The following is a 25,033-nucleotide window of genomic DNA, read 5'->3' on the forward strand; positions in this document are numbered from 1 at the left end:
GACAGCCCAAAGAGTGGCACCATGGATCACAAATGTGGAGCTACAGACCCTGCTGGATGCTGTGGAGGAAAAGCCAGGCACCCTGTTCCCTGGGGTGGGAAGGAGGCTGTCACCCGCCACTGTACACCAGGCGTGGGCGCAGATGGCAGAGGCTATGAGCGCCGTGGGCCCCACTCTCAGCACCGGCCAGCAGCGTCGTAAGAAGTTGCATGACCTCCTCAGGACGGCTAGGGTGAATAGCCAGCACTGTGCCCCTGGCACCAACCCTCATCTCACACACCCGTAACCCCACCCAGCTGTAACCCTCCCCACCCAGAGGACCGAACCCCACCTGCTGGCAGTCTGCTCACATCCCTCCCTGCACCACAGGTCAACACCCATTCCGCCAATCATGGCCGGGTGTCCTGTTCATTAGGGCCACCAGCTGCCTACCCTCGGATATTCCCACGTCTCACTGCCTACCACTGCGCATTTTCTGTTCTCTCATTTCCCACCTGTAGCGCACAAAGACTCCGTGAGACGAATAGAGTGAAGTCGATGAGGCTTTATTAAGCGTGTCTGTTCCCCCGCAGCTCGATAGTAAACTGGCCTGCGGGGGAAGACTCCGGCTTCTTATACTCCGCCTTCAGGGCAGAGCTAGAGGTCAACGGCCAACCAGGACCCGGGATCTGTCAGCCAATGACATTAGGGCTTCCAGTCCCACATGACCCCCAATACATACTACCACATTCACCCCTTGTCAAAAATGAACCCGGCGGGGTGACGCTTCGTATGGTGGTAAGGGTTTACAGGGCTGGTCCTGGGAGGAAAAAAAACATTCACAAGGCAATACAGTATTGTACAATTTTGTCCTGTTGCAACTATTTACAGAGGGTATGGGAAGAAAAGCAAAATGTTCTTGTGAAAAGTCCATATTTAGTTTTAGATCGACGCCACGAGTCGGTCGGGTGGTCTGGTCGTCCGTGTCGATCGCCTCAGCCCCGGTGGTGGTGGTGCTTGTACCGGTGTTGTCGCCTTCAGGAGCCTTACGGTTTCAGCTTGGGCTTTATTCTTAGTCGGTGCTGAGGGGAGGGGAACCGATCCTCCTGGGAAGGGGGCGGTCGCGGGGTGCGGTGGTGGCAGGAAGGGGTTGGCTTGATGGTGTCGGGGGGGTGTGCGTGTTGCCGGCGGGCGCCAGATCCCGCAGGGAGACCGTGTCCTGTCGGCCATCGGGGTACTCCACGTAGGCGTACTGGGGGTTCGCGTGGAGGAGGTGAACCCTTTCGACCAACGGGTCCGCCTTATGTGCCCGCACATGCTTTCGGAGCAGGATGGGTCCTGGGGCCGCCAGCCAGGGTCGGCAGCGACGTTCCAGAGGAGGTCCTCCTAGGGAAAACAAGGAGACGCTCATGAGGCGTTTGATTAGTGCTCGTACATAATAATGACCGATGGAGTGGAGAGCGTCCGGGAGGACCTCCTGCCATCGTGAAACTGGGAGGTCCCTGGACCGTAGGGCCAGTAGGACGGCCTTCCAGATCGTGCCGTTCTCCCTCTCTACTTGCCCGTTCCCCCGGGGGTTGTAGCTGGTCGTCCTGCTTGAGGCTATGCCCTTGCTGAGCAGGAACTGGCGCAGCTCATCACTCATGAAAGAGGACCCCCTGCCGCTGTGGACGTAAGCGGGGTAACCGAACAGTGTGAAGATGCTGTTCAGGGCTTTAATGACTGTGGCCGCGGTCATGTCAGAACAGGGAATGGCAAAAGGGAAGCGGGAGTATTCGTCCACCACATTAAGAAAATATGCGTTGCGGTCGGTGGAGGGGAGGGGCCCTTTGAAATCGAGACTGAGGCGTTCAAAGGGGCGGGAAGCCTTAATCAGGTGCGCTCCATCTGGCCTGAAAAAATGCGGCTTGCATTCCGCGCAGATGTGGCAGTCCCTTGTGACTGTACGGACCTCCTCTAAAGAGTATGGGAGATTGCGGGACTTGATGAAGTGGTAAAACCGAGTGACCCCCGGGTGGCAGAGGTCCTCGTGGAGGGTTTGGAGGCGGTTAATTTGTGCGTTGGCACATGTGCCGCGGGATAGGGCATCGGACGGCTCGTTCAGCTTTCCGGGACGATACAAAATCTCATAGTTGAAGGTGGAGAGCTTGATCCTCCACCTTAAGATCTTGTCATTTTTGATTTTGCCCCGCTGTGCATTATCGAACATGAAGGCTACCGACCGTTGGTCCGTGAGGAGAGTGAATCTCCTGCCGGCCAGGTAATGCCTCCAATGTCGCACAGCTTCCACTATGGCTTGGGCTTCCTTTTCTACTGAAGAGTGGCGGATTTCTGAGGCGTGGAGGGTCCGGGAGAAAAAGGCCACGGGTCTGCCCGCTTGGTTAAGGGTGGCCGCTAGAGCTACGTCGGAGGCGTCGCTCTCGACCTGGAAGGGGAGGGACTCGTCGATGGCGCGCATCGTGGCCTTTGCGATATCCGCTTTGATGCGGCTGAAGGCCTGGCAAGCCTCTGTCGACAGAGGGAAGGTCGTGGTCTGTATTAGGGGGCGGGCCTTGTCTGCGTACTGGGGGACCCACTGGGCGTAGTGTGAAAAGAACCCCAAGCAGCGTTTCAGGGCTTTTGGGCAGTGCGGGAGGGGAAATTCCATGAGTGCGTGCATACGTTCGGGGTCGGGGCCTATTATCCCATTGCGCACTACGTAGCCCAGAATGGCTAGCCGATCGGTGCTAAAAACGCACTTGTCCTCGTTGTACGTGAGGTTCAAGGCTTTGGCGGTCTGGAGGAATTTTTGGAGGTTGGCGTCGTGGTCCTGCTGATCGTGGCCGCAGATGGTTAACCCATGTTGATCAACCATTCGGTCCATCTCCCGTTGGAAGACCGAGACCCCGTTTGTGACGCCAAAAGGGACCCGTAGGAAATGGTATAATCGCCAGTCTGCCTCGAAGGCTGTGTACCTGCGGTCACTTGGGCGGATGGGGAGCTGATGGTAGGCGGACTTGAGGTCCACGGTGGAGAAGACTTTATATTGGGCAATCCGGTTGACCATGTCGGATATGCGGGGGAGAGGGTACGCGTCTAGTTGTGTGTACCTGTTGATGGTCTGGCTATAGTCAATGACCATCCTTTGTTTCTCCCCTGTCTTCACTACTACCACCTGCGCTCTCCAGGGACTATTGCTGGCCTGGATTATGCCCTCCTTTAGTAGCCGCTGGACTTCGGACCGAATGAAGGTCCGGTCCTGGGCGCTGTACCGTCTGCTCCTAGTGGCGACGGGTTTGCAATCCGGGGTGAGGTTCGCAAACAAGGACGGGGGTTGCACCTTGAGGGTTGCAAGGCCGCAGATAGTGAGTGGGGGTATTGGGCCGCCGAATTTGAACGTAAGGCTCTGTAGATTGCATTGGAAATCTAATCCCAGCAAGGTGGGGGCACAGAGTTGGGGAAGGACGTTTAGTTTGTAGTTTTTGAACTCCCTCCCCTGCACCGTTAGGGTAACTATGCAGAATCCCTGGATCTGTACGGAGTGGGATCCTGCAGCTAGGGAAATCTTTTGTGCGCTGGGATAGGTGATCAAGGAACAGTGTCTTACCGTGTCGGGGTGTATAAAGCTCTCCGTGCTCCCGGAGTCGACTAGGCATGGCGTCTCGTGGCCGTTTATTAGCACCGTTGTCGTCGTCGTCTGGAGTGTCCGGGGCCGAGCTTGATCGAGCGTAATTGAAGCGAGACGTGGTTGTAGTAGTGGAGTGGGGTCCGTTGTTGCCGTCCAAGATGGCGTCGGGGATGGACAAATTGGCCGCCCCCATTCATCGCACGTGGCTGGGGGGTCACAAGATGGCGGCGGGGTGGACAAAATGGCCACCCCCACGCGTCGTACAGGTCTGGGGCGGTCCAAGATGGCGGCGCCCCTCCTCCCCTCGTGGTGGCCGGGACCCAAAATGGCGGCGTCTGCGGGTCGCACATGGTGTGCTGGGGGGGCTGGGGAGCGCTAGGACCGCAAGCGCTAGGACCGCGAGCGTAGGACCGCGCGGAGCTACCCTCACCGGGGACAGCGGTGGTCGGGGCCCAAGTAGGTGGCGCCGGCGGGTCAGGCGTGGGGCGCGGGGTGGGGGTTAGGGTGGCGTTAGGGACGCGCAAAACTCCCTCCTCTCCGTGGAGAGTGTTGGCCGGGACCCAAAGCGGTAGCGCCGGCGGCGGGTCATACATGGGCTGCGGGGAGGGGGGTTGGGGAGCGTAAGCGGCGTGCAGAGCTCCCAGTTCTCCCGGGACCACGGTGGTCGGGACCCAGAGCGGCTGCGCCTGCGGGTCGTACATGGCGTGCTGGGGGGGTTGGGGCGCGTAAACTGCTTGCAGGGCTCCCTGTGCTCCTGGGACAGCGGCGACCTCGCGGGACCGGCACACAACCGCATAATGGCCCTTTTTCCCGCAGCATTTGCAGATAGCTGCGCGGGCCGGGCAGCGCTGTCGGGGGTGTTTCGCCTGGCCGCAGAAATAACAGCGGGCGCCCCCGGCTTCTTATACTCCGCCTTCAGGGCGGAGCTAGAGGTCAACGGCCAACCAGGACCCGGGATCTGTCAGCCAATGACATTAGGGCTTCCAGTCCCACATGACCCCCAATACATACGACCACACCACCCCACCCCAAAAAGGAGAAGGCGGCATATAACCGTAGGGAGAGAGAGAAAACTGGAGGCCCGCTGGACCTTTGGCCCCTCATTGTTGCGGAGCGCCAGGCACTGGCCTGGTCAGTGGGCCCGGAGAGAGGGCAGTTGCCGAAGCGGAGGTCGGCATCGGGGAACCAGGTGAACCCCCGCTGAGTTGGGTGGCATAACCCCCAAACCACCCCACACCAGCATTTCACCACCCCCACACCATCCCAACCACAGCAGCCCACCATCTCTACACCACCCCACCACCCAACCTCCCCTGCATCACCACCCCAACCCACGATCCAACCATGTGTCACGCCTTGTGTCTTCTGTCTTGCAGGATCACCTGGAGACAAGGCGGGCCCTTCTGATATCCCCCGCACACGGCCACAACCCCAGCACATGTCTAGCGAGGAGGCAGCAACAGATAGCGACATGAGTCCCCAAACACCAGTCCGTGACCCCCGGAGCACCAGTCCGGGGATGACACCGACTTCCTGGCACAGCTGTCTACAATGCCCTCCAACATCCCAGAGACACTCACCTCGGTTGAGCATGTTAGTGAAGAGGCTCCTGGGGCACTATCTGCCATGCTCCACACACATGCAACGGTAAATCAGGTGGAGGTCGGAACCCCTGAGGGGGTGGACGGTTGGAGAGCGGCTCGATTCCAGGGACATAGCTGCCATCCAGACATTTCTCGTGCTTCTAGGAATGGCAGTCTCATCGATGCTGGAGATGTAGAGAGAGCCAGTGACTGCATGAGGGGATATCAACAACCATCCAGTACCTGCAGGTGCAGTTGGAGGAGTCCAACCGCCTGAAGGGGCAGGAGGCAGTGCCGACCATGCGTGCCACACAGGCCAACACCGCATGGGTGACATCCGCAGTGGAGGCCTTGGGGGCGAAAATATCGGCCATGGGTCATGATGCCCAAGGACTGGAGCACTGTGTGTGTGGGTGGTGGCTGAGGCACAGGACACAGCAACATGATATGCCAACGGCATTTACTGTATGTGCACCACGCTGCTGTCGAAGCACCGAAGCATGGCATTCAGTCGGGCGCCCGGTGATGGTCTTGATTTTTGGCTGATACACGATTCTCCGCCCAACCACCGTTCCACATTCCAGCGTCGACTGATGGAGAATCCTGCCCCAGCGGTCTCCCATTTAAGTTGGAGATGAAGATGAATTTCTGTGTGCCGGAGGTGGTCGCAGAAGACCAGACGGGCTTTTTTAAGGGTAGGCAGCTAACAGCGAACATCAGGTGACTGCTAAGCGTGATAATGGCACCATCAAGGAGGGAACACCAGAGGTGATCATCTCCCTGGACGCAGAAAAGGCCTTCGACAGAGTTGAGTGGAAGTACCTCATTGAGGTACTAGAGCGGTTTTGTCTGGGGCCAGGGTTCACTCCTGGGTGAAACTCCTGTACAATGCCCCATGGCGAGTGTATGGACCAACACCGCCAGCTCTGAATACTTCCAGCTGCAGAGGAACAAGGCAGGGATGCCCATTGTCCTCGTTCCTATTAACGCTGGCAATTGAGCTGCTGCCGATCGCCGTTAGAACGGTGAGAAGCTGGAAGGGAATCTGAAGAGCAGACAGAGAGTAGCGAGTCTCACTCTATGCGGATGACCTGCTCCCCTACATCTCGGACCCGCAAAGCGGTTTGGAAGGGATCATGAATCTCCTGAGAGAGTTTGGAGCCTTCTCAGGCTACAAGCTCAATCTGAGCAAGAGTGAACTCTTCCAGGTGAACCCGAAATGGGGAGGGGCAGGCAGGACTACCATTCAAACTAGCCCAAAGCAAATTCCGTCCAGATTGCCCATGACTGGACACAGATCCACAAGTGGGACCTGGACAGTCTGGCTGAGGAGGTCAAAAAGGACCTGCAGCGATGGGACACATCCCACTCTCCCCAGCAGGGAGCGTGCAGACAATGAACATGCTGCCTAAGTTCCTCTTCCTGTTCAGATCCATACCGATCTACATCCCCAAGGCCTTCTTTAACTCGGTCGATAAAATGATGATGACGTTTGTGCGGCAGCAAGGGGAGGGATGTGCAGGGATGAATCTCCGGGCCCTCACCTTGGCAGCTCTCCCATCCCCAACAGCGTCCCCACCAGCCTAACACTCAACAAGCCCAGTTGGTAGCCACACTCTGAACCTGGAATTAAATGAGACAGCACTTCGGCTTAACCGAAATGTCCACTATGGCCCCCATCTGCGGCAACCACAGGTTCGTGCCAGCCATGCTAGATGCCACCTTTACGAGGTGGAGACACCCTGGCTTTTGCTTGCCTAATCGCCCGCCAAAAAGTCCTGCTGAGCTGGTAATCAGCAGCACCACCCAAAGCTACAGACTGGCTGGCAGACCTGACGGAATTTCTCCACCTGGAGAAAATCAAATTCGTCATCCGAGAGTCAGAGGAGGGCTTCCACACAATGTGACGGCCATTCACCAACTGGTACCAGGACCTGTTTGAAACCAACAGTCAATAGAGCGAGGGAAGGGGGTGGGGGGACCACACAGGAGCCAACAAGGCACCACGGAACAGATAGAGGGGAGAGGAAGGAGTGGGGAAGAGCCAGGGAGAGAGGAGCGAGAATTTGGAATGGCAGGAATAGACAACAGGGGGCAAAGAGCAAGGCCACAAAGTACAAGACCACAAAGAAAGAACAAAAGTATGGGGGGGAAAGAGACAGGGGGGAAAAGGGCTATACATATGTAAATAGATGACAATCACCTTTTATAAAATACAAACCCCAATAAAATATCTTAAAGAAAGAAAATAACAATAAAAACATTTATAAAAATAATTGGAAAAAGTTTTAAATTGGGAGTTAAGTGTGGTTGTAATTTTATAATATTACTATTCTAGATAGAGGATTGTATTTTTGCATTTCAAGGATCATATAGAAATGATCTGATGCTTTGCAGCATTTGATGTCTCTCTATGTTATAGTTAATAGTATACATCTTTCAATTCTATTTTACAGTAGATGTTAATCACTCACCATTTTTCTTCCAGACCAGACTTGGTGGTGGGATACCAGTGGATTCACAAATCAAGCTGATTAGGCTTCCTTCTATGACTGTCAGCTTGGATAATTCACCTGACCCTCGAATACTGGGTGGAACTAAACAATAAAATACAAGTTTGTTTACGTAACAAGATGCACATAAACAAACATTTTGGGTTGTAATTTTAAGCCATATTTTCTGAGAAGGCATAAAAAATACAAGTCAAAAAGTTAATTAACTGTGAACAATTGAGTCTTTTTTAATGAATGAAGCACATTCACATGAAGCATATTCATAAAATGATTTTATAAAATGGAACTCTCTGGAAAATTTAGTGGCAAATTTTGAAATAAAGACAATTTTGAATTGATGCTGCTTCAGTTTAGGTTGAATAGTTTAATAAATATTCTAATTTCAATGAAGTTCAGTCCAAGTAGCTTCAACTGGCCCCAGTCCAGATTAGTTGGTATATGTTCAATAATTGTATTAGTTTAAACTGATACAAATTATAATTTTCAGGAGACATATGGTCAATTTTTCATAATTTTCGGTGATTCAAAATTGAAGAACAATCGCTTTGGATACAGATTTCCAAAAATAAGAGCAACGAGGTTAAATTATTAAAGGGTCAACAGTTGTTCCCATGTTTAATTTCTTATTGCCAAGTTCACAATAAGCTTAAAAATAGTTGCACTGGTTACTTGCACGCAAAGTGAAGTCTGGCATTTTAATCCAGTCACTAGTCAGGTAATTCCAAAGATGCCATCGATATCCCAGGTCCTTAAATATCATCTTGCACATAAACATGGAAATTAAAAATTGGAAATGTGCATTTGAAGAGGTTGTCAAGGTATGTCTCTTTGTATCCATCCCAACCAGGATGTGCTTTTGTTCTCTGCTTTTGGCATCAATATTAGGATCAAGCGTCCCTGAGTGCGATATCGTCCAGCCAGGCAAGAGTAAAAATTCCCTGTTATATCACACTGACAATGTGCTTGAAATCTAACCTCGGAGAAGTAAACCTACACCTCACTAGAGACTGAATTCTGATTTCCCATACTCATCACCCTTGTGCTTCTTTGAGTAAGAATTCAAAACTAGAAATTAGAAAATTAGAAATTGGATTAAAAGTTCTCTGACTCATTTCAGTTGGAATTATTAAATTAGATTATTATTCCATCAACCTGGATTTTATTTCCTTGTCTGACATATATGGGCCAATAGGCTCCTGACTGATGATGGTATCCTTAGCAATAATAAATGAGAAACATTTTCTCTGCAAATCACCACATGGATGAACTGAAAGTTACTTCCCTTGACATCGAGGCAGTCAGGAGCTTTAGTAACATTGAAGTCAATGGGATCAGGGGAGAAGTTCCCCAGTGGTTGGAGTCAGATCTGGAACAGGAATATGGCTGTGACAACTGACAGGTAATCATCACAGTCCTAAGATGCCCAAGGCCCAATCATCTTCACCTGCATCATCAGTAATCTTCTTTCCATTAGAACATTAGCAGTGGAGCTCTTTGCTGATAATTGCACAGTGGTCAGTCAGCTCCATTTAAATACTCAGATAATGAAGCAGCCCATGCCTGCATGCGGCGACAACATTCAGTTTTGGGTTAAGTGGCAAGTAACATTTATGCCACATATATGCCAGGCAAAGGCCATTTTTTCCAACAAGAGGGAGCGTAACATTGAATTTAGTATCTAATTAATGTGAGGTTCAGTACAATTGGGAGTAGAATTATTGGTTTATAGATATCAGAGTCTGATATTGAGCCTTGTAAATATGTGCAACAGCCGAGGAACTCTTTTGCCAGGTTTTGCTGCAATCTTCCCCAGAAGACATGCCTGAAAACGAAGACCTGAGGCCTGCACTTAATTGGGCTTGATTTCAATAAAGCCAGCAAGCTGTAGACCCCCGTCAAGCATCTTGAAGAAGCTTTCCAGTTTGAACCTTTTCAAATTAACTGACACGAACACGGAGCCTGGTCGCAGTTAATCCCTGGAATAGGAATGGGGAGAACAGGGGAGAGTGATGTGAGCATGGGCTGGCAGCTGCCCACAGTACTGCTCTGGAGCCAGTCGGAGCACTAATGGAGCCACATTGAGGTAAGTTTGAAAAAAAGACAGCGTTTATGACTGATAGATAAATGGAGGCCCATTCAAAGTCACAATCAGTTGAGTAAGACTGTGCCAGAAAGTCAGTTGTCTGTTACTGACTATAGGCAAACTTTTTATTTCTCCCTGACATATCTACCTTGACAGCCTTCGGCCTTATCCACAGCTTTCAGCAACTCCGTTTAAACCTTTCCCCTGGTCCAAGCCTCTCTGTCCTAGCTCCAAACAACTTTCACAGACAGTAACTCTCCTCCAACAACTGCACATTTTTGTGGCCGGGGGTGGAGGGTGGGCTTTTCTTGCAAACTGCTTCGCAAATGTACTCCAATCTTTCTAAATTTAAGCCACCCTGTTTGTTGGCAATGGTTATGGGAGCCAAAGCACACAATTATGTTTTTAAGCCAATGTTTCCAGCCTGCGAATGGGGAAAAATAGCTGCTCTTGCAGGCAGTGGAAGGGAATTTCCTATATTGCAAAATTATTATGCAGAAGTTAGGCAAAATATAAAAATTACAATTTAGTTTTGAAATGTATATTAATATTGACTTGCAAAGTATATATAAGTCTTATTCAGAAGAATTAAAAAAAATATCCATTCTTATGCAATAGTAATGCCAACATACCCCAAATGTTTAAGTTGTAATTCTTCTCTGTTTTACCGGCCACATTTGTGGCTTCACATGTGTAACGACCAGCGTCCAGGACTTGAGCAGCCTCAATCTATGAGTTAGGAAAATAAAGTTAGAATGCTATTAGAATATGTGCAATGTACACTTTATGAACATTTTGACATTTTTACTTAAGCGAATTAGCACTGCAGCATATTGTTGTAAAGCGTTACAGCTTTCTTGATCCCTCTTCTATCATGACTGGCTCTCCTACTAATGACGATGGCGCAGAAATGAAGAAACATTTTGGAGGAATAATTTTGAGTTCCAACTCAAAAAGAGACTGCTTCTGTCTGATGGTGCATGTTCAGTTTGCACACGACTTTGTTAAAAAAGGCTTTAATTAGTGTTCAGTTTTTACGTTCGATATTGTCCTCTTGTTCAACATTACAGATTATGCTTGGAAGTGAGCCTGTGCTCCCTTTGACTCAAGTGCATTTTTGGACCAATATCTAGATAAACGAGCCAAAGAATTATCCATTTACTAAATACAACACCTGTCCTCATGTGAATTTCTTGACTTTGCAGTAAGAGGATGAATAAAGGTGCTGTCAGACTGTGACTTAGGCTATAAATTATTGATCAGATTTATTGAACAGTGAATCTATACAGGTACAAAAACTGGATTTGCTGGAATAGCAAAAACAACAAAGGCTCCTCTGCACTAACAATCAAAATAATGGACTCTTCAAACACGGTCACTTATGGCTTATGTTCACTACCAGTATTTCAGACTTCCTTCTTTCCCGTTAACGTTTTGAGGAAACAATTCCAAATCTTTGAAAGTGCATTGAAACAATGGCCTTATTTCCATAAATGAACCAGAATTGTTCATGGTACCATGGCATCTAACAGTGCTTGTGGTTGTTTGAACTTGCATTGCACGCTTTCAGGTTTTAAATTGTTTTTGTATGGTAAGTTGCTGAAAGTGAGCACTGAGAGGGACCTGAGTGAACAGGGCAAGTAATGGTACATATTCTAAATGAATCAGATTGAAGGACTATGAAATGAATAGTTTAAAAACTGAGAAGGAAGCATAAATTAAATTGAGTGGATTCATTGTCAAATCTGATACAGAAAGAAATACTGAGAGAGAAAGAGATTGGACAGAGAGGGAGCAAAAAAAGCAAGGAAAAAAAGTAAAGTACAATAATCTTCAACAACAATGAAATCTGGAAGGAATGTGACCCCAAACTTGTAATAATTAAATTTCAGAGAGGTTGCCTGGCAGTAAATAATAGTCATACTTAGTGGATTTTGTGTTCAGTTGCAATGCTGAGGAGTTCGCCACTGATTGCAGGAAGTAGTATGCCCCTGTCCTGGTAATGGACTGCGATATGAACTTGCTCTCCAGCTGTATGTAGCATGGGTCCAATAAACTGTAGCATGGGTCCAATAAACTGCAACATGGATCCAATACTTAAGTGACCGGAGAAGCCTAATGACACATTACTGCCAAAGCTGTGCTGCCTTTTAATGGCATGAACTGAAGATGTGTCCTTGAGGTCTGTGTTCAGCTCAGGGGCAGACACGTGTTTCTTGATACTTTGCAATTTCTTATTAAATGTAATTTTAATTAAGCTCCCCCCTCACCCATCAAGCTTTCCCAAGCACCCACTGGCTCCCTCCAAATTGTGACTCCAGATGGGCGGCATAATGGTCAGCACTGCTGCCTTACAGCGCCAGGGACCCGGGTTCAATTCTGGCCTTGGGTGATTGTCTATTTGGAGTTTGCACTTTCTCCCCGTGCCTGCGCGAGTTTCGGCCGGGTGCTTCGGTTTCTTCCCACAGTCCAACGATGTTCAGGTTAGGTGGATTGGCCATGCTAAATTACCCCTATATGTAGGTTAGGTGGGGTTACGGGGATAGGGCGGTAGAGTGGACCTAGCTAGAGTGCTCTTTCAGAGGGATGGTGTGGAAGCCATAGGCCGAATGGCCTCCTTCTGCATTGTAGGAATTCTATGGATCCCCTTCACCTCGGCTCCCCAGTCACCAACATCAGAAACAGCACATGGGGAAGAGGTTTTTTTGGTTGGGGCTGTGGTGGTGGGGGAGAAGGTGTCGACAGAGAGAAAGCAGGGTGTAGGTGGAGCAGAGGGCATGAGGGGAGGAGTCCCATGATGTTGGGAGAGCTGGACAATTGGGGTATGAGAAGCCAGGGTGCTGGGAAAGCGGGACAAGGCCAACTGCGGGAAGCTGGGAAATGGAGGCAAAGGAGCCCTGGTGATTGGGGAAAGAGGAACTGAAGGAGTGGGAGAGTTTTAACACTCTTGGTTTGAAGGGTTGCGCTCCCGTGGTGGCACTGTGTTTACGAGAACAGTCCCAAAGAATTCAGTGTAAAAAGTGTAATTGCTGGGCAATGAGCCCAAATGACAGTTCCTGGTGCAACCATCAGTGTGGGCTCCTCTAGGGCCCATTCACTGCAACATCTACATGCTACATATTTGAGTGTACGTGGGTTCCCTGGAAGCACTAAGCAGCACTCAGTGGCAAGCTTCTCAGCGTGCGGCAAGTTTGGACTACAAGATCAATGCTATTAAGAGCTACATTGACTAAAATTACCAAGACTTAAATAAAAACAGAAAATGCTGGATGAACTCGAACAGGTCTGGCAGCATCTGTGGAAACAAACAGAGTTAATGTTTTGGATCTAAATGATCTAGTATTTTCTGTTTTTATTTCAGATTTCCAGCATCCACGGTGTTTTGTTGATACCAAGACTTAACTTTATTTGGCATGATTAAATAATATCAACTGCATGAATGCAATAACTTCAAGTCATTCAATGCCCGTCAATGGTAAGGCACTGTATAGAGGCAGTGTTTGTGAAGTTGAAAGCAAAGTGGCAAAACTAGCATCGCACATTTTGAACATTTGAATTTAACTGCACATCTGTCGCTCAAGTTGCTGTACCATTTAATCACAAATAAAGGTGAGCACCATTAACCCAATTGATACTTTGATGGGAAAATCTGGACCAATAACAATCGTGTTCTCCTACACAAATACAGAGGACACCAAGCGCTGTATTTCCATCCTATAGGCGGATAGTGGGAGTCGGTAACTTTCCCGGCACGGCTCACCTGCTTCATGAGAAAGTGCCGGCAAAGACAGATTTCATTTTGGGGTGGCGGTGGGTGCTAACTAGCGCTGGGCCTGCCACCCCCAAAAAGTGTTTGGAGGCAGCCACAGGGACTGCTGAGTCTGAAGGCTGACTGTTTAAAAGGCCCTCCCTGGCCCAGGCTTCATTCCAGCTGTAATAATGACAGGAAAACAAATAACCATTCTCTAGCCCTCACCTCACACACTCTCATGCCCATCCATGTCAACTCGTGCCCCTATGAACCTTCATACCTTCTATGCTAAGCTGTGCCCCTGAATGCACCCCCATGACCTCTCAATCTCTAAGCCAAGCCTCATTATGGGTTCTTGACCATGAGTCTAGGCATCCATTAAACTATTGAAACAAATGCACCCCAGGGAAAACATTGCTTGATTAATAGCTTTTGCTCTCTGATCCATTCTGTCAATTGCACAATGTTTATGTTATAACCTGCCTGCTTACCATTGGCTGGGGACTAATGACAATCCCACAATCCTGTGGGAGTATGAGCTTCCCCAATGAGGGGGGCGGAGAAACCATTAGTAAACTCCCAAGTATAAATAAAGCTGGCCAGTTTGGAACCAGCAGGAATAAGTGTGCAGCAAGGGAAGTTGCTGCTGCTGTTTTTTATATATATATATATATATATATATATATATATATATATATATATGTTATTGTAAATAAATGTTATTACTTTGTATCCTTAAAACTCGTGCTGGATTCTTCATGGCCCTCACAAAAGTTTACTTAAAATAAAGTTTTCAGGTCCGTTCAGTTTCAGCTATCTGTTATTTCATGCACTTTCATGCGGGTCCAACCCGCATGAAGTGGGCCTGTGGCCCACAACCCGGCTCCTGAAATATCTGCATCCGGCCCAAGGCCTCCTGTTCAAATTACGGATCAATTCAATGAAAGATGTGCAAAGCTCTGCACTTCTTATCATAGACTGATTCTTTCAACTACTTCTCTGTGTTTGTGTGAGTAAGAGTGTGTTTGTGTGTGAGACTGCGCATGAGAGTTGAGGGCCTGCACGTGGGAGTGAGGGCCTGCGCATGAGAGTGAGGGCCTGCGCATGAGAGTGAGGGCCTGCGCCTGAGAGTGAGGGCCTGCGCATGAGAATGAGGGCCTGCGCATGAGAATGAGGGCCTGCGCATGAGAATGAGGGCCTGCGCATGAGAATGAGGGCCTGCGCATGAGAGTGAGGGCCAGCGCATGAGAGTGAGGGCCTGCACATGAGTATGAGGGCCTGCACATGAGTATGAGGGCCTGCGCATGAGAATGAGGGCCTGCGCATGAGAGTGAGGGCCAGCGCATGAGAGTGAGGGCCTGCGCATGAGTATGAGGGCCTGCGCATGAGAGTGAGCCCTGCCATTGAGACTGTGATTATGAGTGAGTGCATGAGAGAAAGCAACTGTGTATGAGAGAGCGTAAGATGGTGCGTCTGAGAGAGAGTTTGCCTGCGCGTGCAAGAGAGGCTGCGCGTGCGAATGCGAGGCTGTGCGTGCGAATGCAAGGCTGCGCGCGTGAGAGCGGCTGCGCGTGCGAGAGAGACTGCGCGTGCGAGAGTCTGCAGATGCGAGAGCCTGCGCGTGCGAGAGTGAGCCTGCGCGTGCGAGAGTGAGCCTGCGCATGCCGGGGTCTGCACGTGCCGGGGTCTGCGTGTGCCAGGGTCTGCACGTGCGAGAGTGAGCGTGCGAGAGAGACTGCACATGCAAGTCTGCATGTGCGAGAGTCTGCACATGCGAGAAAGTCTGCGCATGCGAGAGTCTGTGCGCGCGAGAAAGGGATTGTGCAAGAGAGTCTGTGCATGCGAGAGAGAGATTCTGTGCGCATGAGAGAAAAACTGCTTGTGAGAAACCGAGAGTTTGCGCATGTGAGAGAGAGAGAGAAGGCTGGAATTTTCAAGTCATTGCAGTTCAATGTTCCTGACAGCATGTACCCCCGCCAACATTTCCCGTGGCACCGTGGGGTGGCTATAATATTTTTGAAATAAATTTAGAGTACCCAATTAATTTTTCCCAATTAAGGGGCAATTTTGCATGGCCAATCCACCTAGCCTGCACATCTTTGGGTTGTGGGGGTGAAACCCACGCAAACACGGGGAGAATGTGCAATCTCCACACGGACAGTGAATCAGAGCTGGGATCGAACCTGGGATCTCGGCGCCGGTGGGATGGTTATAATGGGAAATCCCATTCACAAGCTGCAGCAAGATAGAATCACGCCACCAAGAGGAGTTTGTTTGCTGGTGACCCTGGGGCCTGATTCTGTCTCTCTCTAGCTCTGATTCTTAAGTGAAAAGGCAAAGAAAAGTTTTATTGGTGAATTCTACTGCTGGACACATTTTAATGGATATTTTTATTAACTACTAATTTTTGAAATTCATTGCTGTGACATTGATATTTTTAAATTCATGTTTAATTTTGTATGAAACCTTATATTACCAAAATTTGATCATCAGCCACTTGAGGGAGAAAACAAAACTGAAATGTGCCACCCCCTGTCTTTACTAAGCGGTGTGCTGACTTATTAATCATAACTTGAACTTGAACCACGTGGCGGTATCAGAAAGATACCTGGCGACTCGTGAGGAAAGGTGACGTAATCAGAGCTAATAAACTAAGGCTAAAAAGAGCAACAGGAATAACTAGAATCGCCACAGAAAGATAACTCTTGCCTGTTTCAATTTTAAAACTTTTTTAGTGACATGGGGTGGGATTCTCTGAAAATGGGGCTATGCCCCCATGCCAGCGAGAAAATCGGCGCCAACGACTCCGGCATCAACATCCCCCCCACAAGGTGCGGACTTCTCACCTTTCTAGGGGGCTAGGTTGCTGCCGGAGTCGTCCTCGCTGCTCCAGCCAGTGCCGAAGGGCCGGCGTCGGTTCGCGCATGCGCGGAACGGCCGGCATGATCTGACGCATACGAGGACTTTCCGGTGTATTTCTACGCATGTGCAGACCGACCGGTGTATATCCACGCATGCGTGGGGTTCTCTTCTCTGTGCCGGCCCCCGGCAATATGGCGGAGCCCCACAGGGGCCCGGCACGGAGGAAAGGAGTCCCCCTATGGAACAAACCCGTCCGCAGATTGGTAGGCCCCGATCGCAGGCCAGGCCAGGCCACCCCCCCCCCCCCCACCTCCCCCCCCACCTCCCCCCCCCGAGTCGGATCCCCCCGCGCCCCTCCGAGGACCTCCCCCGCACACTCACTTGCCAGGTCCCGTCATGCGTGAGGTGAGTAATTCACGCCGGCGGACTGGCCAAAACTGGATGGCCGCTTGGCCCATCAGAGCCCGGAGAATCGCCGCAGGAGGGGGGCGGGTGGGGCACTGTCAACGGCCTCCGACTGGCGTGGCAGGAATCCCGCCGCCGCCCCAAAACAGCGCCAGAGAATACGGCAGCCGGTGTCGGGGCGGTGGGGCAGGATCCCCCCCCCGGGGATTCCCCAACCCGGTGGGGGTTCGGAGAATCTTGGCCATGATATGTGTCAAGTAGAGACAGCCAACTACTTTGCTCCTAGTGAAAATTACCAGGTGTGGAATCTCATTCCTTTAGGTTATGTTGCTGTCGGAGATGTAAAAAAAAAAAAATCAAGTTCAATCCATTCAATCTAATCGGTTGAGGAGAAATACAGTTGCACTTTTTATTCAGGCCCCAAATGCCAAATTCCCTTCACTGCAATGTTATTAGTACACACTTCAAACAAACCTAAAAATGAAATGTGCAAGGGCAGGATTAATTAACAGCATACATTCATAATCTGTCACAATAAATTATGACCCAAGTAGCCAACATTTGAAATGATTGCCAGACTTCATGCAAAGATGTTAAATACATGGATTTTCTTTTTTTCCAATTTGAAGAAATCTCCCTCCTGATCATTCCAGGCAAGTTTGCTGATTTTTAGGCAACAAGACAACAGTTTACAATAAATAGCAACAACACTACTACTTTGGAAATGCAGCTATATCTTTTTTTTAAAAATTAGTTTATTCAACATTTTTGCACAAACAAAACAAAGCCCCCCCCCCCCCCCCCCCCCCCCCCCCCACCACCATGGCAGCAACCAGGTCTCCAAAGTGCAAGATGTACAAACTTTGTCTTTGGTGGAATCCCTCAACTGCCCCTCTCCGAGCAAATTTCCTACCCGAGTACTTCCCTGGATCGAACGATAGTGGCGCCATTGCCAGCGGCCGCAACCCCAACCACTTACAGAACCCCACCTCCATCCACACCCACAAAGCCTCCGACTCTTTCCTCCAACCCCGCACTTTCTCCGCATTCGCCGCCCAATAATAATGCAACAGTTCGGGAGACCCAGGCCCCCCGACTGCCGTCCGCGTTGAAACACTGCCTTCCTTATCCTTGCCATCTTCACTGCCCACACAAACGTCGAGTCCAACTGATGCATCCCTCTAATAAATACCTTTGGCAAAAAGACCGGCAAAAACTGGAATAGGAACAGAAGCCGTGGCAAAATATTCATCTTGCACCCGGTGAGCCATCAACGGGAGACTATCCCATCTTCCCAGATCTTCCTTCACTTTCCCTACCAGGCTCATGAAATTCAGCTTACGGAGCCGTACCCAATCCCATGCTACCTACACCCCCAGGGTACCTAAAGTGAGTTGTCACCACCCTAAATGGCAATTCCTCCAATCCCACCCCTCCACACGAAGGAGACAACAAAACACGTGCTCGTCCCTAATTCAATTTATAACCTGAAAACGGCCCATATTTCCGTAGGAGTTTCAGTACGTCCCTCACCGAAGAGCCCAGGTCCGTGATTTACAGCAGTAAATCATCTGCGTACAGAGACACCCTATTCTCCAATGCCCTCCCGTCATTATTCCTTTCCATAAGCCCAAGTCCCTCAGCGCAATCACCAAGGGCTCAATTGCCAACGCAAACAAGAGGGGGGATATGGGGCACCCCTGCCTCGTTCCACTGAAAAGAGGGAAGTACTCCGACTGCATCTGCACACATGCTGTCAGATCTTTATCCAATTTTATCCAAGCCACAAACTTGGGCCCAATCCCAAACTACCATGAACAGATACCTCCATTCCACTCTGTCAAAAGCTTTTTCCGCATCCAATGCTGCCAACACCTATAATTCCTTCCCCTTTTCCGGAGAATGCAACACATTCAGCAGCCGCTACACGTTCGGTGACAACTGCCTGTTTTAAATGAGCCCCGCCTGATCCTCCCCCACCACCTTCGGTAGACACTCCTCCAGCGTCACCTTCGCCAGTACCTTCGCATCCACATTCAGTAGAGAAATGAACGTACACGACCCACACTCCACCGGGTCCTTATCCTTTTTCAATAACAATTAAATAGATGCCTGCCTCAGTCTCCTGTAACCCCCCATTATCGTATCCACAAACATTTCCACCATCAGTGGCACCAACTTGTCCTTGAACAGCACGATAGCACAGTGCTTAGCACAGTTGCTTTACAGCTCCAGGGTCCCAGGTTCGATTCCCAGCTTGGGTCACTGTCTGTGCAGCATCTGCACGTTCTCCCTGTGTCTGCGTGGGTTTCCTCTGGGTGCTTCGGTTTCCTCCCACAGTCCAAAGATGTGCAGGTTAGGTGGATTGGCCATGATAAATTGCCCTTAGTGTCCAAAAAAGTTAGGTGGGGTTAGTGGGATATGGTGGGACGTGGGCTTAAGTAGGGTGCTCTTTCCAAGAGCCAGTGCAGACTCGATGGGTAGAATGGCCTCCTTCTGCACTGTAAATTCTATGAACGTTTTATAAAACTCCATCAGCAACCCATCCGGCCCGGCACCTTACCAGACTACAACTTCCCTATCGCTGCCTTCACTTCCTCCAGACCTAATGGCTCCTCTGGCCCTGTCTGCCTCTCCCACCTCAGGCCACTCCAACCGCTCCAAAGACTCCCTCATCCCCGACTCATCCTCTGGCAGCTCCGATTTATATAACCCCCCTATAAAAGTCCTCAAACACCCTATTCACCTGCTCTGGAGCCACCACCACCCCTCCTGTCCCATCCCTAATCCACACAATCTCCCTTGTTGCTGCCTGCCTGCAGAGCTGGCCCACTAACAATCAACTGGCCTTCTCACCATATTCATACACAATCCACTACACTTGCCTCAAATGCCAAACCACCCTGCCTGTGGACAGAAGGTCAAACATCGCTTGGAACTCCTTCGTTTTCATCAACAACCCCAGATCTGGATCCTTTGTGTATCTTTCATCCACTTCCAAAATCTCCTCTATCAGCCGCTCCTCCTGCGCCTCCCTATCCACCTTCGCCTTAAATGTGATAACTCCCCTCTCACTTCAATCCTTCCCAGGCCCTCACCAAGATCTCCCCATTTTGATTAAACTCTTACATACTCCTCCAACACCCTCCCCATATTAATACAAAAGTTTTAATACAACAAGTCCACATCCAGCCTCCACACCTGCCTTTGGGCCAGCCCCTTCTCCAGGACCACATCCATCCAGTGCGGCGCATGATCCAATATCATAATCACACTTCTTCACCCCAGCCAGCAACGCCTTCCCTACCAGAAAAAAGTCAATCATGGTGTACACCTTGTGCATAGAGGAGAAAAATTAATACTCCCTCACCCGTGGGTGTGCAAAGCTCCAAGGGTCCACCCCTCCCATCTCCTTCATAAACTCCCCTCACACCCCAACCTCCGAGGGGCCAGCAAGCCTGGCCTTGACTTATCCATCCTCGGGTCCAACATCATATCCCAATCCCCCCCCCCCCCCCCCCCCCCCCCCCCCCCCCACCACCACCATTATCACTACCGTATATGCAGGTCCAGTATGGCTGCTAGCAACCACCTCACAAACCCTGCGTCATCCCAGTCCGGGCATACACACAAACCAACATCGCCAATCTCCCCTCCAACTCATCGGTCACCATTATGTACCTGCTCCCCTGATCTGCAACCACCTTCTCCATTTGGAACATCACCCGTTTGCCCACCAGTAGCGCCAAACCCCGCACCCTTCTATCGAAGCCAGAATGAAACACCTGGCTCACCCAGCCCTTCCTCAGCCTCATCTAGTCCTTTACCCTTAGATGAGTCTCCTGTAACAGCATCATGTCCGCCTTCAAGGTCTTCAGATGCAAGAAAATACGTGCTCTCTTCACCAGTCCCCCCCAACCCTTGTACATACCACATCCCCACTCTGATCGGGGGTTTCCCACCGACCCTCCCGCCCTTCCTACCCACCATGACCATCTTTCCCAGCCCTGCCCCACAAGCAGGACCCTGCCCCAGCCCTAGCCACTGCCACCTCCCCGCAGCAACCCCAATGCCGCCCTCACCCCTCCAAACCACATTACATCCAAAAACAACCGTGCCCCAAAACCAAGTTATCCATGACATCCATACAAGAAAAATAACCCAGCTCTGAAGAGAAAAAAAGAGAAACAAGGAAAGCCAAAACAAAGCTCAACCAAAAGCCGCCAAAAGTCAAAATTCAGTCTAATCCCAGGCCTTCTGCCTTCTCAAATGCCTCCGCCTCCAAGTAATAATCTCTGCCATTGTACGTGGTCCAAGTAATAATCTCTGCCATTGTACGTGACCCTCAGCTTCACCTGATAGACTACACCAAATCGCACGTTGTATTTATACAATGCCACCATAGCCCGTCCGAAGGATCAGTCAAGCAGAATATTGAAATGCAATGATCCGGTAGGTTCTTTCAACACTCCCAAATTTACTGCAACATTCTTATAGGTGCGCGATTCCATGCCTTCACATGAACTTGGTGACTCCCAACTAGTGAGGGCAATAATCAGAGCTAATGATAGTTGTGCCATCAAGGTAAAATGGTAACACTATATGAGGAAGTTTCTTTTCATTGCTTATTACCATCAATGGAAGGCTATTCACAAATATCTACTGCAAGAGCACATCCAGAAAAGGAAAACGTGCAGAAAAGATCTCTGCAGGAGATGAGTCTTCTGTTACTCACCTTTAGAGTACTCCCATCATCCGAAACAGTCAGCCCGGGTTTCTTGAGCAGAGGTTTTCCATCTTTCAGCCAGCTGAGAGTTGGAGGAGGGATTGCATTACTTTGACACTTGAGCACAATTGCTTGGTTGATAGTGACCGAGGCATTTTGTTCTTCTCCCATGATATTTGGTGGAACTGAAAAACAAAATTGTGTTACTCTCTGGGTTGCACTTATACATTTGCTTTATGTTCCAGAAATAAATCTGCAGCATTGATCTGTAGGAATAAACGCAACATGTTTATTTTGTACTCAGGAAGTAAAAGCAAAAGGTCTAAAATGCAACACAGTAGGTGCCTGACTAACACGTTCACAATAATGAGCGTTTTATATGTTTGCATGTTAGGACATAGTAAGATATGTCCTTCATTTATTCATTCATTTAAACTCTAGCCTATACATTGTGAAACATCATTATCTTACAGAGAAGAGAAAAATTGGTTGCTCATTCATAGTCAATGGGCAGATGTTCTCGCCTGCAGATGTTCTCGCTTGGGCGGGTGCAAACAAAATGACTGGTGTTGCTGGATCCAGCAGCATATCTGTGTTCTATTAGCCTAGGATGGCCAATAATTGACCAGCAGAGACTTGAGAGAAGTTTAAGACCTGCTCCCCCTTGCTTTCTGAATAGAAGGTATCAAGAGGTGTATAATTTTGAGGGGCGAAATGTAACCAGAACAAAATAGAAAAAAAAAACTGCTAAGTCAGTTTTAGTGGAACCAAGCCTTAATTAGCAGTCAGGGAGAAAGCTGTTACAGATCTGGCAAACTTTTCTGTCTGATTTGCTTCATTGACATAAAAGTGCAAAATTTGAGTTGCATGTTTTTCACTATTTATAACTTGGGAGAGGTGATTTGAGGAGGGAAATCTGTGCTCAAATTTTAAAATTAAGAATAACTCCTTTTAATTTAAAGGTGTTTGATTTGAATCATTGGATAAAATCACAAAAAATGACTTGCGATTATATGGGGTCGACTGTATTTAAAGAGCTGCTTAAGATAAGGCTCAGGTGATATTGCTCGTTGTCGAGCTGCAGGCTGCAACAATTACAATGGTCACCAGACTTAATATCTCCTTTGTGCCTCAGTGTCAAATCTTATTTGCGAACAGTCCTGTGAAGTACCTTGGGATCTTTTACTACATTTAAGGCAGAATATAAATACAAGTTATACAATAATAGTTACGAGATAAGGTGATTCAACCCATCATGAGATTCAGATCAACGGTCCCGACAAGCTGTGCAATGTGAAAGGACATCGCACATGTCAGCCCCTTTAAATTACCATATATATTCAGCCACTCAACAAATATAAGAAGCTGTGCACTTAAATATATCACTCGTGCTCCCAAGAAAAAATAGAGGTAAGTAACATTGAAGATTCACTCAAACGACTCCATTCTACTTCTTTGAAAAATATATTTCTATTGGCGATTTTCCATTTCACAATAAATTTTACAACAAAACCCATATTACTCATAGCAGATGATTCACAAATCCACACTTCCTAATCATGGCTATGTTAGCCGCCCAGTAATAATTACTAAAGTTCGGCAACGCCAGCCCACCCTCTCCCCGACTCCGCTCCAGCATTACCCTCCTCACTCGCAGGGACTTGCCCTCCCATACAAAGCCCACTATAATTTTATTGACCGGCTTAAAAAAGGACCGCGGAATGAAGACGGGGAGACACTGAAATACAAACAGGAATCTTGGGAGGACAGTCATTTTCACCATTTGGACTCTACCTGCAAGAGACAACGGGAGTGCATCCCATCTCCGGAAATCATCTTTCATCTGATCCACCAACCGGGCCAAGTTCAATTTATGTAGCCGGTCCCAATCCCGCGCCACTTGGATACCTAGGTACCTGAAACTGTCCCCTACCAATCTAAACGGCAGTTCCCCCAGTTGCCTCTCCTCACCCCTTGCCTTGACCGCAAACATCTCGCTCTTCTCCATATTAAGCTTATACCCTGAAAACCAGCCGAATTCCGGTAAAATTCCCATGATTTCTTCCATCCCCTCAATTGGATCGGAAACATACAGAAGCAGGTCGTCCGCGTACAGCGAGGGGCATCTTGATCGTGCTTAACAGCCTTCTTACATTGGCCACCAGTTGCCTGCCCTTATCGAACCCAGTCGGATCCTCCATAATGACGTTCGGTACACAATCCTCAATCCTGGAGGACAAAATTTTGGGTAACAGTTTGGCATCTGCGTTCAATAGGGAAATCGGCCTGTAAGACCCACATAGCTCCGTATTCTTGTCCCGTTTCAGGATAAGCGAAATCGTGGCCTGGGGCAGAACCCCTCTTTCCCTTGCCTCATTAAACACCTTCATCAGCACCGTTCCCAATATCCCAGAAAACCTTTTGTAGAACTCCACTGGGTACCCGTCCGGTCCCGGGGCCTTGCCCGAACTGCATGGCCTTCAAGCCCTCCACGATCTCTTCCAACCCGATCGGGGCCCCCAGTCCTTTTACCAGCTCCCCGTCCACTTTCAGGAAAGTCAGCCCTTCCAGGAAGTGCCTCATTCCCTCCGGCCCCGCAGGGGATTCTGACCTGTACAACCTGCTCTAGAAATCCCTGAACGCTTTGCTCACCCCTGCCGCGTCCCCACCTAAATTCCCATCCCCGTCAATAACGGTCCCTATTTCTCTAGCTGCCTCCCTCTTTCTGAGCTGCTGTGCAAGCATCCTGCTGGCCTTCTCACCATGCTCGGAGATCGCCCCTCTCGCCTTTCTGAGCTGTTCCACTGTTCTCCCTGTGGTTAACAAGCCGAACTCCGCCTGTAGCCTCCACCGTTGCATTAAAAGCCCTATCTCGGGAGTCTCCGCGTACCTCCTATCGACTTGTAGAATCTCCTTTACCAGTCGGTCCGTCTCTGCCCTGTCCGTCCTGTCCCTGTGAGCCCGGATCGTGATCAGCTCTCCTGTCACCACTGCCTTCAGCGCTTCCCAGACCACTGCTGCTGAGACCCCCGTATCATTTACCTGCAGGTAATTTTGTATGCATTTCCTCAGCCTCTCGCACATCGCTTCGTCCGCCAATAGCCCTACATCTAACCTCCATTGCGGGCGCTGATTGCTATCTTTATTAACCTGCAGGTCAACCCAGTGTGGAGCATGGTCCGAGATTGTGATCACCGAGTACCCCGTGTCCACCACCACTGCCAGCAAGGTCCTACCCAAAACAAAGAAATCGATCCGAGAGTATACCTTATGCACGTGGGAGTAGGAGAACTCCTTCACCCTCGGCTGCCTAAATCTCCATGGATCCACCCCCCCCCCCCCCCCCCATCTACTCCATGAACCCTTTCAGTTCCTTTGCCATTGCTGGCACCCTGCCCGCTTTCGAGCATGACTGACCCAGGCCGGGATCAATAACTGTATTAAAGTCCCCTCCCATGAACAGCTTGTGCGAGTCCAGGTCCGGTATCTTCCCCAACATCCTCTTTGTAAAATCCACGCCATCC

At 49.5% G+C, this 25,033-nt stretch overlaps 1 protein-coding gene across 2 annotated transcripts in view; it reads right to left on the reverse strand.

Moving 5' to 3' along the window:
* hmcn1 (hemicentin 1) overlaps nucleotides 1-25,033 on the reverse strand; it is an 838,180-nt gene that overhangs the window by 290,924 nt on the left and 522,223 nt on the right. For both annotated transcript variants that reach the window (XM_072511251.1, XM_072511250.1), the window contains exons 41-43: nucleotides 21,519-21,694; nucleotides 10,398-10,494; nucleotides 7,644-7,766 (exon numbers count right to left, since the gene is read on the reverse strand). In XM_072511251.1, coding sequence (XP_072367352.1) covers nucleotides 7,644-7,766; nucleotides 10,398-10,494; nucleotides 21,519-21,694 — 396 coding nt within the window. The remainder of the gene's footprint in view (nucleotides 1-7,643; nucleotides 7,767-10,397; nucleotides 10,495-21,518; nucleotides 21,695-25,033) is intronic.

This window comes from Scyliorhinus torazame, chromosome 7, assembly GCF_047496885.1.
Source record: "Scyliorhinus torazame isolate Kashiwa2021f chromosome 7, sScyTor2.1, whole genome shotgun sequence".
NCBI lineage: Eukaryota > Metazoa > Chordata > Chondrichthyes > Carcharhiniformes > Scyliorhinidae > Scyliorhinus > Scyliorhinus torazame.